The following is a 16,213-nucleotide window of genomic DNA, read 5'->3' as shown; positions in this document are numbered from 1 at the left end:
AATGGGCACAATTGCTAATGGATTATTTATTATTCAAGGTTATACCTCTATTCTTTATCATAAAGTCTTCAACGTTTTTCCTTGGAAACCCTAGTATGCCTTCCTAGTATTACCATTTAATATAGTTGTGTCTCTTTTGCTGCTTAATTCTATGGATTATTTATTTAATTGTTTGGTTGATCTAGCAGTTTTCTCTATTTTAAACTTTTCTTTTAGATTTAAAATCACTTTTAAGGTTTCCTTTTCCGGGAAAAAATAAAACCAAATCCTTAGTTCTCTCTCTCTCTCTGTCTCTCTCTCTCTCTCTCCCCGTATATTGAAGAAAATGTACTGGGAATAAGAAGGGTTTTAGAGAGGATAAGGGGTCCCTGATTGATCCGCATCTAAATTTTTGGAAAGCTATTGGAAATTCCATTTATATATATATTTTTAATTTTTTTAATATTATTGATCTTGTAGCATTATTTTACTAGAAATATGCAAGTGAAGAGATAGGAGTGAGAAAGCAATAACTTCTCCATTCTTATATGCAAATGATTCATTGTTATTGTTGAAAAAGCTCGGGATCACGTTTATAATTTGAAAGGGTCATTCTTTTATTTGAAGTAGTGGATTGAAAGCACAAAAGAACTTTAAAGTCGTGCATTCTTTCTTCACATGAATAGAATTATTAATTAGATTTTAATTTAATCAACAAATAGATGAACATGAAGTCAATGAAAGTTGTGCTACAGAGTGACTACACTACGATGTGTGTGCAATCATGCATCCATGCAAAAACACATTTAGCTTTACTAGCAATCCACACATAATAGATAAATTCTCAACATGCAATATAAAATAGTATTAAGTGTTGTCGAATACTGTGCTATTCCAACCCAAGACTTGAACTCCATGCCCCCAATTTTCCATCTTCGAAGAAGATCTTGTAATGTTCACTATAATTTGTGTTGTAGGATACTGCTGTAGATTCGTTATCTGATGAGCATGTCATTGGAGGTGGAGATGACTGTGATCATTCTTTTGTCCTAAGGGATGATCTCGGCTACGTTTGTCGGATTTGTGGGATTATTCAAAGATCAATTGATACCATATTTGAATTCCAGTATGGCAAGGTGCGGGCCTTTTCTTGTGTATTTGTTTTGTTTTTTAGTAATCATGTTTTTTACTACTCTATTATGAACTTAAGCTGCTTGAAGTTGGATCTATAAATCATGATTTTTGAGCTAGAATTGTTTGTGGTGTAGATGAAGCTGCTAGGCATATATAATTTGTGTTCGGGCATTTTTAGTTCAAAAACATGTTAAATTATAAAACTTTGCCATATATCTCCATCTATTCCTCATCGCCATCCCTCACCCTTAACCCCCTCAAGAAAATGAGCTGCAAGTTTAATCAGTTCTTGAACATAAAATCTGAACTAGGTTAGTGAGGTTCACAATTTGGCCATGCCCAATGCAAATTTTTTTATCCATTGGTTCCCTATTGGGCCAGGCTACACAATGGGAGGTAGCCCATCTCCTAGCCCATATCGTTTCCACCACCTCCAAAGATTAGAACCTAAGGCCTCCAGCACGGAAGTCCCAAGCTCAAACTGCTGGCATGTCCCTAGGTATAACAATACATAGTTGCATATGAGTATTTTGATTATGATGAAGATGCCACGATGGCAAATAGTGCAGGAACAAGATGGCGAGAGAACATGATTTCAAGAATTTAGCAGTGTTTATAACTCTTGATAGGGCAGAATGGCAAAAAAAGATGCATGTACTTGACTGCAATTGTTTGGGACAACTTTAAATTAAAAGTGATCAAATAGTGCAAATTTATGCTTTGGCTAGCTTCCAACAATTTGGATGGTAATCACATTCTTGGAGTTGGAAATTGATTTTGAAACTAAAATCACTTCAAGGGAAAATTTAGTTGTTAAAATTTCCTTCTAAGATAATTTTAGATGAAAGATCACTTCCTCACTAAGTTGTTATAACACTTACAAATAATTTTATGCCATGGAATTACTTTTGCTCCAAAGGTGTCCCAAGCAGGCTCTAGTCCAGATCTCGCTATCAGAGAGCTGAAGCCAATATTGTTGAATGCAATAATTACTACCTTAGCACTCCCCCTAAAAGCATACCAAATACATCATTCTAGTGAGCAAGGGTCATTACAGCTTTCAACTGGATATAATAGCATATCTCCATGGTCTATGGGGTTAGTTCGAGCACAATTAGCTGCTTGCCTGCAGTTTGGTTAACTGTGTCCTCCTTGTGTTTTGATTCTAAAATTTTTGTTGTGTAATTATGCTTTTTTTTTTTTTTTTTCACCCTTATTTTACTGTTTCTAACTCCCATTTACTAGTCAAAATATTTGTGCACAATAGTATCAATAGTAATTTTATTGTCACTGGAGTTCCTTTCTTGCTTGTTTGCAAATTATAGTTAACTAATGTTCCTTTTTTTTTTTATAAGAAAAGAAGATAATTTTATTTAAAGAGAAAGAATGTACAATAAGGAGAATAAGAAATCCTTTTAAACAAAAAACAAAGTAAATATAAGGGAAAAAAAACTTCAAAATAACAATGCTAGTCAATCCTGCTGAATATCTGATAATACCACTCCTTTAAAGCACCGAGCAGAAAAACACCAAATCAAGGCAAAATAATAAGCCGTATCCCATAATAAATAGGTAGTCAACTTTTTCCCTGTAAATATGTGTGCATTTTTGTTCCAAAGATAGTGCCCGCAACACTACAAAAACCACATATCCACAATGCTGCTGCATCCTTACTCCTACGAAAACCAGAAAGATGTGGCCAACAAATCCTCTACCAACTCTAGATAGACCCAATGCCCTCCCAAGAAACCAAAAGCTTATCCCAAAATGTCCAAGGAAAGGCACAATGCGAAAACAGATGAGGAGCTGCTTCTGAACCATCAAAACATTTATTTTAAAAAAACAAAAACAAAAAAACACTTGAGGAGAAAGAGCCTTCGAAGGTCTCCTGGTATTCAACAAATTGTTGGTGTTAACTCTATTAACTACCAACCAAATAAAAGCCTTGATCTTTTAGGGAACTTTGGCCTTCCAAATTCTTTCATGGGGAGGAAAGGACATAATAGCACTAGTCATTAACCAAATAAAAGCCTTGATCATTTAGGGAACTTTGGCCTTCCAAATTCTTTCATGGGGAGGAAAGGACATAATAGCACTAGTCAAATGATACAAAAAAGGTTTCACAAGAATAAAGAAGAGAGCTCATCCATCTCTCTATCATTAAGAGTTGTTTGAAAATGCAAATACCAAGAAGACATTTGACCATCATATCAGAAAGGAGGAAACATTATCATTATGCCTCAAAGACAAACGATAAAGATGAGGAAAGGAGATGAACAACGCAGTATTACCCACCCAAATATCTTCCTAGAAATGAATTTGAGAACCATTACTCAAAACAAATTTAGTATAAGGAATGAAGAGGGTATAAATCTGAGAAATACAACTATAACCCACCCAAATATCTTCCTAGAAATGAATTTGAGAACCACTACTCAAAACAAATTTAGTATAAGGAATGAAGAGGGTGTAAATCTGAGAAATACAACTATATGTGCTCAATGAAGATCATCTATTCCCAAGTTAGCATTCCAGCCATTCACATGCAAACCAAATTTACTTTTAATGACTTTATGCCAAAGAGAAGTGTCCTCTATAGGAAAATGCCATAGCTGTTTTGCCATAAGAACATCTAAGTATCTAACGCACTAACATTTAATATTCTTCCACATTCTTAATTTTTTTATTGAATATCCATAATTGGGTATTCTATTGCTTAATTAGTGTTTTTTTTTTCTGTATTCTTGTTACATTGCTTATGTTTATTTCTGTTATCTGTTAGCGGCTTTTTAAATTAACTTTTGAACTTTTGAGTGCACACTTTTTTGTATTTTAAGCCATCAAGACCCAGATATTCAAAGGTTTTGATGCTGCCTTCATCTACTGCCTCCATTTGGTAATTCCTTTATTTTTGATGACCTATTTCTTCTGACTCAGACAACAAGAACAACAAGAACTTACATGTCTGAAACTTGGAATAAAAAAGACAGAGAGCCAGTTGAAATTCTCCCTCATGGGGTTAAGTTATCTGAGCACGAATCAACTGTAACTCACGTCTTTGCCCATCCAAGGCACATGAAGCAAATGAAACCCCATCAAGTGGAGGGTTTCAATTTTCTGCTACAGAACTTGGTGACTGACAATCCAGGGGGCTGCATCTTGGCACATGCTCCAGGATCTGGAAAAACTTTTATGATCATCAGTTTCGTGCAGAGTTTTCTGGCCAAGTATCCCAATGCTAGACCACTTGTTGTACTACCAAAAGGCATATTAGCCACATGGAAGAAAGAATTTCAGAGATGGCAGATTGAAGACGTTCCACTCTTTGACTTCTACTCATCAAAAGCAGAAAATCGTTCTCAACAGTTGGACGTGTTAAAGAAATGGGTAGAACAGAAGAGCATTCTCTTTCTGGGGTATAAGCAGTTTTCGTCGATTGTTTGTCACAATGAAATCTGCCAGATGACGGCTGCCTGTCGAGAAATACTGTTGAAGGCACCTTCTGTTCTTATTCTGGATGAAGGTCACACTCCAAGAAATGAGAATACCGATGTGCTGCACTCTTTAGCAGAGGTTCAGACGCCTCGAAAAGTAGTACTTTCTGGAACTCTATTCCACAATCATGTCAAAGAGGTATTCAATATATTGAATCTTGTTCGGCCCAGGTTTTTGAAACTGGATACTTCCCGAGCACTTGTCAAGCGCATCATTAGCAAAGTACAGATAGCCGGTGCAAGAAGGATGGTAAAATCGAGTGCAAATTCGACTTTCTATGACTTGGTACAGAACACACTTCAGAAGGATGATGATTTCAGGAGAAAAGTGAGTGTTATACAAGATCTTCGGGAGATGACCAGCAAAGTTCTTCACTACTACAAGGGAGACTTCTTGGAAGAACTACCTGGTCTTGTTGACTTCACTGTGCACCTCACTTTAAGTGCCAAACAGAGAACTGAAGTTGAGAAGCTAAAGAAGCTGGATAATTTCAAGAGAAATTCTGTAGGCAGCGCTGTTTATGTGCACCCATGCTTGAAAATGTTTGCAGAGAAAAATCCTGCAGCTAGAGATAGATCTGCATTGGTCAATGACGAGAAGATAGATGAGATAATTGAGAAACTGAATGTCAAAGATGGAGTGAAAGCCAAGTTCTTTCTTGGCATGTTGGGTTTGTGTGAATTGACTGGTGAGAAGCTGCTGGTTTTCAGTCAGTATCTCCTGCCCCTGAAATTTTTGGAGAGATTAGCAAAGAGAGTCAAGGGTTGGAGCCCTGGAAAAGAAACTTTTATGATCTCAGGTGATTCAAATTCTGAGCTTAGGGAGTGGTCCATGGAATGCTTTAATGGTTCCGCTGATGCCAAAATCTTCTTTGGGTCAATTAAAGCTTGTGGTGAAGGAATCTCTCTGGTTGGGGCATCTCGCATTCTAATTTTGGATGTCCACCTTAATCCTTCAGTAACCCGCCAAGCAATAGGCCGTGCTTTTCGGCCAGGCCAACAGAGAAAAGTGTACACTTACAGACTTGTTGCTGCTGATTCACCTGAAGAAGAAGACCACTTGACATCCTTCCGAAAGGAGATGATTTCAAAGCTGTGGTTTGAATGGGATGAGTGTTGTGTCCATCAAGACTACGAAATGAGCTCTGTTGATGTGAAGGATTGTGGTGATACCTTTCTGGGAAGCCCATTGCTCGGTGAAGATATAAAGGCTTTGTTCAAAAGGTCAGCGTGTTCGTTCGTTCTATTCCAAATGAGTTTTAATATATATGTTCAATCATTTTGTCCTATATATATATATATATATATATATATATATATATATATGTCGTCCTACATTTTCCATTTTATTTTCTTTTTTTCAGGTAAATCCTGGAAAAGGGGTCTAAACAAGGGATTTGCATCAATAGTCTTACCATTTCTTGTGACTTGTTTTCAAGATTCATGCTGCTCGTAGTAAGGCACCTTTCGTGCAGTCCTGCTCATGTTCAAGCACTCCTGAGAGCCCCGGGCATTCTTTTTTGAATCAATGCTGGCTGTAAGTGTCGCAGGGGTAATCCATTTTGGACTTCTGTAAATAAATGATGCTCAACTTATCGAGTAAAAAGATTAGAAAATATAGATAGGATGAATGTGGATGTTTAAGTGCGAATGATAGCTTATTAGAGCTTCTCTGCTATGGTTATTAATCTCGGTTAATATTTGTAAATGTTTTTGCTCAGACAAGGCCATTTTCTAGTTAAGGTATTTTGGATGACTGGCATTTCATCTCACTCATGAAATTTTTGGAGCTGTCTGTGTTAGCATTTTTGCAGTTAGCTGATATTTGCTGTTGATAGGAGATGAGACTAAAGCATGCGTTGGCAAAAAATATCAAATCATATGGAAAATTTGAGCAATATAGTTCATTTATTTACTGAAAACTGCAGTTCTCACACATCTGAGCTTGATCAATTGAATTGTATTTCTAGTGTTTCCTTCGCATGGGGCAATAGGGAGGATGTCTAGAAGGAAGTTTAGGTAAGTTGTGTCAGAAGTCACTCCTCTGGGCTTGATTTGTTAGAGAAATATCTATACTTTCCATTTTTCAATTATTGTATAATTATTATAAAGTCGATATTTAGGAGTAATTTGGGATCTTGTTTCTTGACTCATGTATATATATATACACCCTTGTAATGTTGAATAATAATATAGAAAAATGTCTTTCTCCAAATTGAACATGGTATCAGAGCCTAACCGCGCCACTGCCGCAACCCTAATCTCCTGTAACCCTGCAGCTCTTGCCCACCATCTTCTTCATCATCAATGACCCTAAGCCATATTCCTCCGCTGGACTCTGTTCCCATCACTGATCTCTCTGCTTCCCGATGGCCATCACCACCCTCGAACTCCATCGCTGTTGGTTCTCGTCACCCAACTCTAGCGACATCTTCGACGTCATTCTCCTCAACGTCATCGCCATTCTCTCTCTCTCTCTCTCTCTCTCTCTCTCTCTCTCTCTCTCTCTCACCCTTCTCTCAGTCTTCCACTATTTTCAAAATCTTGTTTCTTTGTTTTTTTTTTTTTATTCCTGCATCACAGTTATTCCACAGTATTTCTTAATTTCTGATGACATAGTCTCTCTGTCTGATTCTCGTTTTCGGCTGATTATTGTTCGTGCTCAATTTCCCTCTGGCGTTGCGGCTCTCTCAGTTATCGTTGTTTTCGATGATCCACCTTCACCTCAGTTTTGGTCTATCTCCGGCGTGTTTCAAACTCGCATGCACATGGTCCTCTTTCAGCTGCATCTCTGTTTTTTGGCATCTTTCCACAGTTCTCTCTCAGCTCTCTCGCGCCGTAGTCGCCGGTGTCGTCACTCTGATCATCTCCTCTAGGCGTCTCCATTCATCTCAGTCTCCAATGATTTCTGGGCAGTCTCCGGCCAAACCTACCTTCTCTGGTCTTATCTCAGTGCACCGTTCAATCTCCGGTGCCATCTCAGTAGGTTCTTGATTTTCCGGCGGCGTTTTTTCGACATCGTCTCTCTCTTCTTCTGATTTTTGTCTTCATAGTGTTTGTCTTCTCTACCTTTTCCGGCAGGTCTCAAACCTCGGATCTCAGTTGTCTTCATTCTCCGGCGTCGTATCTGTTCTCCGACATTCTCAGATTAAGCAATCGCTGAATTTGCCTTTCAGTTCTTACAGCGAGATTATCAAATTGAAGGTTTATATTTTTTTTAGTTGTTGTAGAGATCAGATCTGACCCAATTCGGCGGTTTGATTCATCTGAACTGATCTAACATTATGTCCAACATCACATCTGTTCTTCAATGGCTGCAAATTGTAGCGACCTTCAATAAAATATAACATAATAAATAAATATGGTCAACCCGAACCCGTGGGTAACAGGATACCTATCAAACACAGCGGAATTCTACGCAGCAATAAACATAAAATCCAAACATCCATCCACAAAGTATAATGCCAGAGCTTTCTATAACATTACAAAACTGTACTTCTATACATCCTCATATACATCAAAATATCTCTAGGGTCAAACACAAAATGACTCTAACCCTATTACCAAATCTTACCCTCCTCACAGGGTAATCTCACTAGCTCAATGGCGGCCTTGACCCGCCAGTCACTCAGGGGCTCCTAAAAAATTAATTAAGTTTGGGGGTGAGAGACTTCTCAGTAAGGGAAAATAAACTAAATACAGTTGTGTGGCAACATGAACATTTAAGGCATTTATAAATATACAATGCATTTTATATTTTCATAAAAATTCATCATATCATACTGAATAATTACATGCTTTCATATTTTCTAACAAGTCATATCATACATAAAACATCTGTTATAGGTAAATAGTACTGAAAACATACCCAAGATGAATAGCTAGCTAATGTCGTGTCTTATCCCCCATGACGGGTTGTGCAACTCGAAGGCGAGACCCGACAATGGCTGGCCGACCACTATCGAGTCAAATATGTCTGTAAGTATGATGAGCCTGCCAAACCTTGGTCCGGACTGCCAGGTGGACGTCCACACTCTACTGAAAGTCACATCGACTATCCATTTCTCATCCCCTCGTGGGATGATTAGCACTAATCTGACGTAGATATCTGATCTACACATATAGCTACGGTACCGATCTCCTGAACTGAACTAAACTAACATCCGGGTTCTGATAACATATAGTACATAATTTCATAAATACGGCCTCGTACCGAACATTTTATAAATACGACCTCGCACCGAAATCATACATACAGCCTCGTGCTGAAATCATAAATACGGCCTCGTGCCAAAATTGTAAATACGGCCTCGCGCTGATAACATAAATATGGCCTCATGCCAAAATCGTTTCAGGTATTTACATTCTGAAAATAACTCATTTATCATATATTCGTTAAACTCAATATAGCATTACTCGTCTTTTCAAAATACCTGAAAATATGTTTTGCTCGTAAAATCATTCATATCATGATTCACTTCACATAAAAATAATGTTCATGCCACACATGTGCCATTTAAAGTCATACTTCATATTCTAAAATCATCATTTCTGGCATCTCATACATACATATACATTTTAATCATAATAGCAGTATTTTCTAGACATACATTTCATATGTGATATACAAATATAACATATGTTTTTCTGAAAATAAATTTACTCATAATTAATAATATTTTGCTTGGAAAATAACTGTTTTAGTTTATTCTCTTACCTGACTATTGAGAAATCCCTTAAAATATCCTAACTTGACCCCCGTAGGATTTCCTGATCAATACCCTGAAACTTAAAACTCTCAGTATTAAATTTCAGTATTTTCATGCATACATCATTTCGTATAACTACCATAAGACCAAATTTGGCTTAAAAACCCTTACCTTAACTTAGGGATGATTTCCAACTTCGTTTCCCCAATGATCCGCTCTGGAAAACTCGTAAAGAACTTCGCCGGGAGCGTCGTGGTAGCCTCAAATCTTTGATTCGATGATTGGCGGGGCCAAAAACGAAGAGAGAGAGAGAGAGAGAGAGAGAGAGAGAGAGAGAGAGAAAACCGAAGGGAGGAGAGAAGAGAGAGAGAGAGGAGAGTTATAAATGAGTAAAAATCGGATTTTTGGATATTTATAGAACAGGATTCGTCGACGAGTCACATCCTTCGTCGACGAATTCTCATTAATTTCGTCGACGAAATTTAGTCGGCTCAAACCCCCTCTTGGTATTTCTTCGTTGACGAGTCCCCTGTAATCATCGACGAATTCTCTTAACCCTTCGTCGACGAATCCCCTGTATTCGTCGACGAAGCCCTGCTGATCCCATTTCCTTAGTCCTTCCAAAGTTCAATGTCGTCGATGAACGCAAGTTGACTGCTTCCTTCTGTTTCCGGCTTCCATTTCCCTTTCTTTTATTATTTAAATACCATTTTTATTCGGGTCGTTACATCCTCCCCTCCTTATAAAATTTTGTTATCGAAATTTACTATTCACATAATTCATCATCCCTTATTAGGCAAAATAGTCTACTTATTTTATTACTTACCCTCACTTATGGCGGAGGAATACTGTGGTTACAACTCAAGTTCTAAGAGATTACACATACCAAAGTATTTCATACTACTAAACATTACATGTACCTGCAAAGGAAAACAACATATTCACTCACATTTTCTAATTACATCTAAACTTCCTGAAATAATTGTGGATATTTCTATCTGATCTGCTCCTCGAGCTCCCAAGAAGCCTCTTCTATCACATGATTCCTCCATAAAACTTTTATCAGAGGAATCTTTCTACTACGTAGTTCTTGTTCCTTTCTATCCAGAATCTGCACTAGTACCTTCTCATAAACTAGTGAGTCACTGAGCTTTAACTCACTATAACTGATAATATGAGAAGGGTCTGGGACGTATTTCCTCAACATAGAAACGTGGAATACGTCGTGCATTCTAGATAATGAAGGCGGTAAAGCTAGCCTGTAGGCCACCGGCCCCACTTTCTCTAAAATCTCAAATGGGCCGATAAACCTAGGGCTAAGTTTACTCTTCTTTTCGAACCCCATAACTCCTTTTAACGGAGCTATCTTCAAAAATACGTGACCCCCCACATCAAACTCCAAATTCCTGCGGTGATGGTCGGCATAACTCTTTTGTCGGCTCTAAGCTGCACTGATTCTTTCCCTGATAAGCCGAACTTTATCGTACGCCTACTGTACCAGCTCTGGCCCCACAACTCGCCGCTCACCTATCTCATCCCAATATAAAGGAGATTGACTTCTCCTACCATACAGTGCCTCAAATGGTGTCATGCCAATACTGGACTAGTAACTGTTATTATACGCGAACTCCACTAGTGGCATGAACTGAGTCCAACTACCCCCAAAGTCTAGTACACATGCACGGAGCATATCTTCTAGTATCTGTATCGTCCTCTCAGTCTGTCCGTTTGACTGAGGATGGAATGTCGTGCTGAACGATAATTGAGACCCCAGAGCCTCCTGCAAGCTCCTCCAAAATCGTGACGTGAATCGCGGGTCTCGGTCTGACACAATAGATACAGGCACCCCATAAGAACGAACTATCTCCTGAACGTAAATCTCTGCCAATCGGCTGAGGGAATAGTTGATTTTGATAGGGAGAAAATGGGCAGACTTAGTTAAACGATCAACTATCACCCAAATCGCATTCTGACTAGGCGATGACGACGGCAACCCTGAAACAAAGTCCATGGAAATATGGTCTCACTTCCACTCTAGGATAAATAACGGCTGCAACTGACCTGCTATCCTCTAGTGCTCAACTTTTACTTGCTAGCACATCAAACACTGGGCTACATACTCGGCAATCTCCCTCTTCATTCCTCTCCACCAGTAAAACTCTCACAGATCCCTGTACATTTTCGTACTGCCGAGATGAAATGTATACAAGGATCTGTGAGCCTCATCTAAAATGGTCCTCCTGATGTCAGTATCAGTAGGAACACACAGTTTGGAACAGAACCGCAAAGCTCCATCATCTGAAATGCAGAATTCATTTCCCTGACCACTCTACACTCTGTCCATTACCTCTACCGATTCTGGATCTTCTTTTTAGGTGATTTTAATTCTTTCCTACAAAGTAGGTTGTACCACTAGGCTGGTAATACATACTAGGGTATTACTCTCTATCAATTCAATGTCAAGTCTCTCTAGGTCCATCATGATCGGACGCTGGATCTCCATAGCTACCGACGCTGATACTCTAGTCTTCCTACTCAATGCATCAGCTACCACATTTGCTTTCCCTGGGTGGTAACTGATAGTGCAATCAAAATCTTTAATCAACTCTAACTACCTTCTCTGTCTCATATTCAATTCCTTCTGGGTGAAGAAATACTTCAAACTCTTATGGTCAGAGAAAATCTCACACTGCTCGCCGTACAGGTAATGCCTCAAAATTTTCAGTGCATGTACCACTGCAACCAACTCAAGATCGTGGGTAGGGTAGTTCTTTTCATATTCTTTCAATTGTCTAGACGCATACGCTACTACCCTGCCATGCTGCATCAACACACAACCAAGTCCCTTTAAGGACGCATCACTGTAAATAGTATACCCCTCACCCCCAGACGGGATGATCAATACTGGCGCTGTGACTAATCTCTGCTTCAACTCCTGAAAACTCTACTCATAACTGTCATTCCACTCAAATCTGGTATTTTTCTTCGTCAGTCGTGTCAAAGGCCCTGATAAAGCTGAGAACCCCTCGACAAAACAACGATAATAACCGGCTAAACCCAAGAAACTCCTAATCTTCTGGACGTTCCTCAGTCTAACCTAATTCACTACCGCCTCAATCTTACTGGGATCTACAAAAATTCTACCTCCTGAAATTACATGCCCCAAAACACAACTTTCTCGAGCCAAAAGTCACATTTGCCGAACTTGGCATACAACTTCTTCTCTCTAAGTATCTGCAAAACCTGCCTCAAGTGCGTCTCATGCTCCTCATAGCTCCTCGAATAGACCAGTACATCATCAATAAAAACAACAACAAACTGGTCTAGGTATTGGTGGAAGACTCTGTTCATCAAGTCCATAAATACCGCAGGAGCATTCGTCAGACCAAATGGCATAACAAGAAACTCGTAATGCCCATACCTGGTCCTGAAAGCTGTCTTCGATACATCCTTTGCTCTCACCTTTACCTGATGGTAACTTGATCTGAGATCGATCTTAGAATACACCCGTGTACCCTGGAGCTGGTCAAACAAATCATCGATACGGGGTAGAGGATACTTGTTCTTGATGGTCACTTTATTAATCTCTCTGTAATCTATGCACATCCTCATAGACCCGTCCTTCTTCTTTACAAACAGCACTGGAGCTCCCCACGGCGATACACTAGGTTGTATGAAGCCCTTATCAAGAAAATCATGTAACTGGTCTTTTAGTTCTTCCAACTCTGCCAGCGCCATTCTATACGGTACTTTAGAAATAGGCGCTATTCTTGGGAGTAGATCAATGGGAAAATCTACTTCACGATCAGGCGGTAAACCCGGTAATTCATCTGGAAGCACGTCTGTAAATTCTTTCACTACAGGCGTATTAATAAGGTTTAATTCATTTTTTGACATTTCCTTTACAAAAGCCACGAATTCTAGACAGCCATTCTGGAGCAATATCCTTGCCTGAATAGCTGAGACCATCTGAGGTAAAGATTGTACTCGTGACCCTATAAATCTGAATTCAGGTTTCCCTAGAGGTCTAAATATCACTTCCCTTGCACGGCAGTATATAATAGCAGAATTAGCTACTAGCCACTCCATGCCGAAAATGATATCAAACTCGTGCATATCTAGCACCACCAAATCAATAGAAAAAATCCTCCCCTGAACATCAACTAGACAACCATGGAGCATTACTACATCTCACTACTGACCCGGTCGGTGTAGCCTGTCACGACCTGCTCATTTTCCATATTTTTTTTAATAATAATATCATCATAAAATTAATACCAAACATCTCACATTTTAGCTCAGCAGGTCACAATCCACTTGGACCCGTGGGTACCAGGGATACATCAGAACATACAGCAGAAGCCCTAAACAGCAAGAAACATACAATCACATGCATCTCATCATTTCATATATCACAATATACCAGAGTTACTACAATCGCTATACTTACATACATACATCCCAAAAATGAAATCTAGGGACATTTCCCCAAAAATCTAACCGTCCCTACAAAACTTACCCTTCAAAAGGGCAGATACACAACACTAGTTCAGTGGGGCTTTTCCCGCTCTCCTATCAGGGGCTTCTGAAAAGTTTGTAAAATTTAGGGGTGAGACACCTCTCAGTAAGGGAAATAAACTAATACTAGTGTGTGGCAACATGAGTATTCTGTGTTCAACATATATCATATATAACATGTTCAGTACTGTTTATCAAATATAAGAAAACTTATATATAAATCAAGACATGGCAGATCGTATTGCATTTTCATAACATATCTCATCTCATAATAATAATAACATAAAAACAATCCTGGTAGGTTAGCTGGCTGTTGTCATGTATTAACCCCACATGACTGGGTTGTGTGGCCCGAAGGTGGGACCTGACAATGGTTGGTCGACCACAGTCAAGTCAAACAGTAGTCTGTAGGTCCAATGGGTCTGCCAGACCTGGTCAGTACACTAGTGGCGATAACAGCACACTTCTTGAAAATAACCACATCGACCATCCAATCTCACACCACTCCGTACAGCGACGTTAACACAGATATCATGATCACGAGGACCATGGACACATAGCAACGGTACCGTGCAAGTGTTAGCCTAGACCAAGCCAACCAGGTTCTGATATCATATACATATACTAAAAATCGTGATACATGGATATCTCATATCAATAATTATCAAATTAATCATATCATTTTTCACATATACATATTTCATGAAAATCATCGGCTCGTATGCCGGAATTACACATTTTATCATACTTCGGCTCGTACGCCGGCAAATCACATAGCACAACTCGTACGCTGGCAAATCATATAGTTCGGCCCGTACATCGGCAAATCACATAGCACAGCCTATACACTGGCAAATCTCATCCACATAGCACAGCCCATACGCCGGCAAACATATCCATAGAGCACGACCCGTACGTCGACAAATCACATATATATATATATATATATCTCAGCCTGTACGCCGGTTTTCCATCATAGAAATCCATATCATCCTTATTCCCAGAAAACAGTATTTCACAACATTTTTATACTCATGCCACACTGAACAAATTTTCCACGTATTCAACATATCATCATTTAAACAGTATTTTCCAAATATAAATCATATATATAAATATATTTATTTTTCCTGAAACCAGATGCTACATATATATATATATACATGCATTTTCTCAAAACAAAATTAGCTTAGTTTATCCCCTTACCTAATTCCTGAAAAGCCCTTAAGAAAATCTTCCCCGTACCCACAGGGTTCTCAACTCAACACCCTGAAAATGAAAACTCGTAAAATTAAAGTTCAGTATTTTCGTACATACAACATTTTCTATAACTACCAGTAAGTCAAATTTGGCTTAAAAAGCTCAACTTAAGGATGATTCCCAACGTTCCCAATCAACACCCCTGGAAACGAAAACTTCCAGTATTAAACTTTAATATTTCAACGCGTATATCACTTTTTTCAATTATCAAAAATCCAAATATTGAGTATAAAGCCTTACCCTTAATTTGAGATGTAATCCAACTTCGTTTCTCTGACGATCCGCTCCGACAGATTTGCAGAGAACTTCGTCAAGAGCGCCGTGGTGGCTTCGGTTTGTCGATCCTGCGTAAAACTGGTCCGGAATCGAAGAAAGAAAGAAAGAGAGAGAGAGAGAGAGAGAGAGAGAGAGAGAGAGAGAGAGAGAGTCATAGGAGAGAGAGAGAGAGAGAGAGCACTTTCAAAATTGAAGCAAGCTTCTTGGAGAAGCTTGCACTATTATGTATATATATATATATATATATATATATATATATATTAATATTATACTAACTATTAATTAAAGCAAGCTTCCTAATACAATTATATATATATATATATATATATATATATATATATATATTAATATCATGATAACTATTAATTAAACAAAACTTCTTAGAGAAGCTCACTTTAAGATAACTTACATATATTATATATATATATATCATTATTACTTTTAACTTATATGTATTACATATATATCCTAATAATTTATTTATATATATATATATATATATATATTTTCCTTATCATACTATTCATTTTACTTGTTAATTTAATTATTTTATTTTATTTTATTATTTTATTATTATTATTTATTTATTTTTAATTTTATTTTTCCTGGTTACTACATAGACACTAATAACTCGACATTTAATGATTGCGTTTTCTGCCCCACACAATTTAACACACTCCAAGGACACAAATGAGTGTGTGGCACCAGAATCAAAAAGTGCAATAATTTTGAATGAAAACACACTAACAGTACTTGTCACCACATCACCGGCCGCCTCAGCATCGCCCGGCGTCAAAGCGAAAACCCTAGCTGGGGCCGTATTCTTCTGCTGGCCTCCTCGTG

The 16,213-nt window shown here is 38.3% G+C and overlaps 1 protein-coding gene across 4 annotated transcripts in view; it reads left to right on the top strand.

The window, feature by feature from the left end:
- LOC131156474 (protein CHROMATIN REMODELING 35-like) overlaps window positions 1-6,379 on the top strand; it is a 31,839-nt gene extending 25,460 nt beyond the window's left edge. For 2 of the 4 annotated variants that reach the window (XM_058110186.1, XM_058110185.1), the window contains exons 5-7: window positions 957-1,115; window positions 4,051-5,831; window positions 5,972-6,379. In XM_058110186.1, coding sequence (XP_057966169.1) covers window positions 957-1,115; window positions 4,051-5,831; window positions 5,972-5,975 — 1,944 coding nt within the window. In that variant the 3' untranslated portion in view covers window positions 5,976-6,379. Of the gene's footprint in view, window positions 1-956; window positions 1,116-4,050 lie in introns of all 4 variants that reach the window. The other 2 variants (XM_058110183.1, XM_058110184.1) reach the window with 1 other exon arrangement.
- Window positions 6,380-16,213: the final 9,834 nt, after the last annotated feature.

Source organism: Malania oleifera, chromosome 5 (genome assembly GCF_029873635.1).
Source record: "Malania oleifera isolate guangnan ecotype guangnan chromosome 5, ASM2987363v1, whole genome shotgun sequence".
NCBI classification, from domain to species: domain Eukaryota; kingdom Viridiplantae; phylum Streptophyta; class Magnoliopsida; order Santalales; family Ximeniaceae; genus Malania; species Malania oleifera.
Note: the sequence above shows the minus strand (reverse complement) of the source record. Positions and strands in the feature narration are given on the sequence as shown.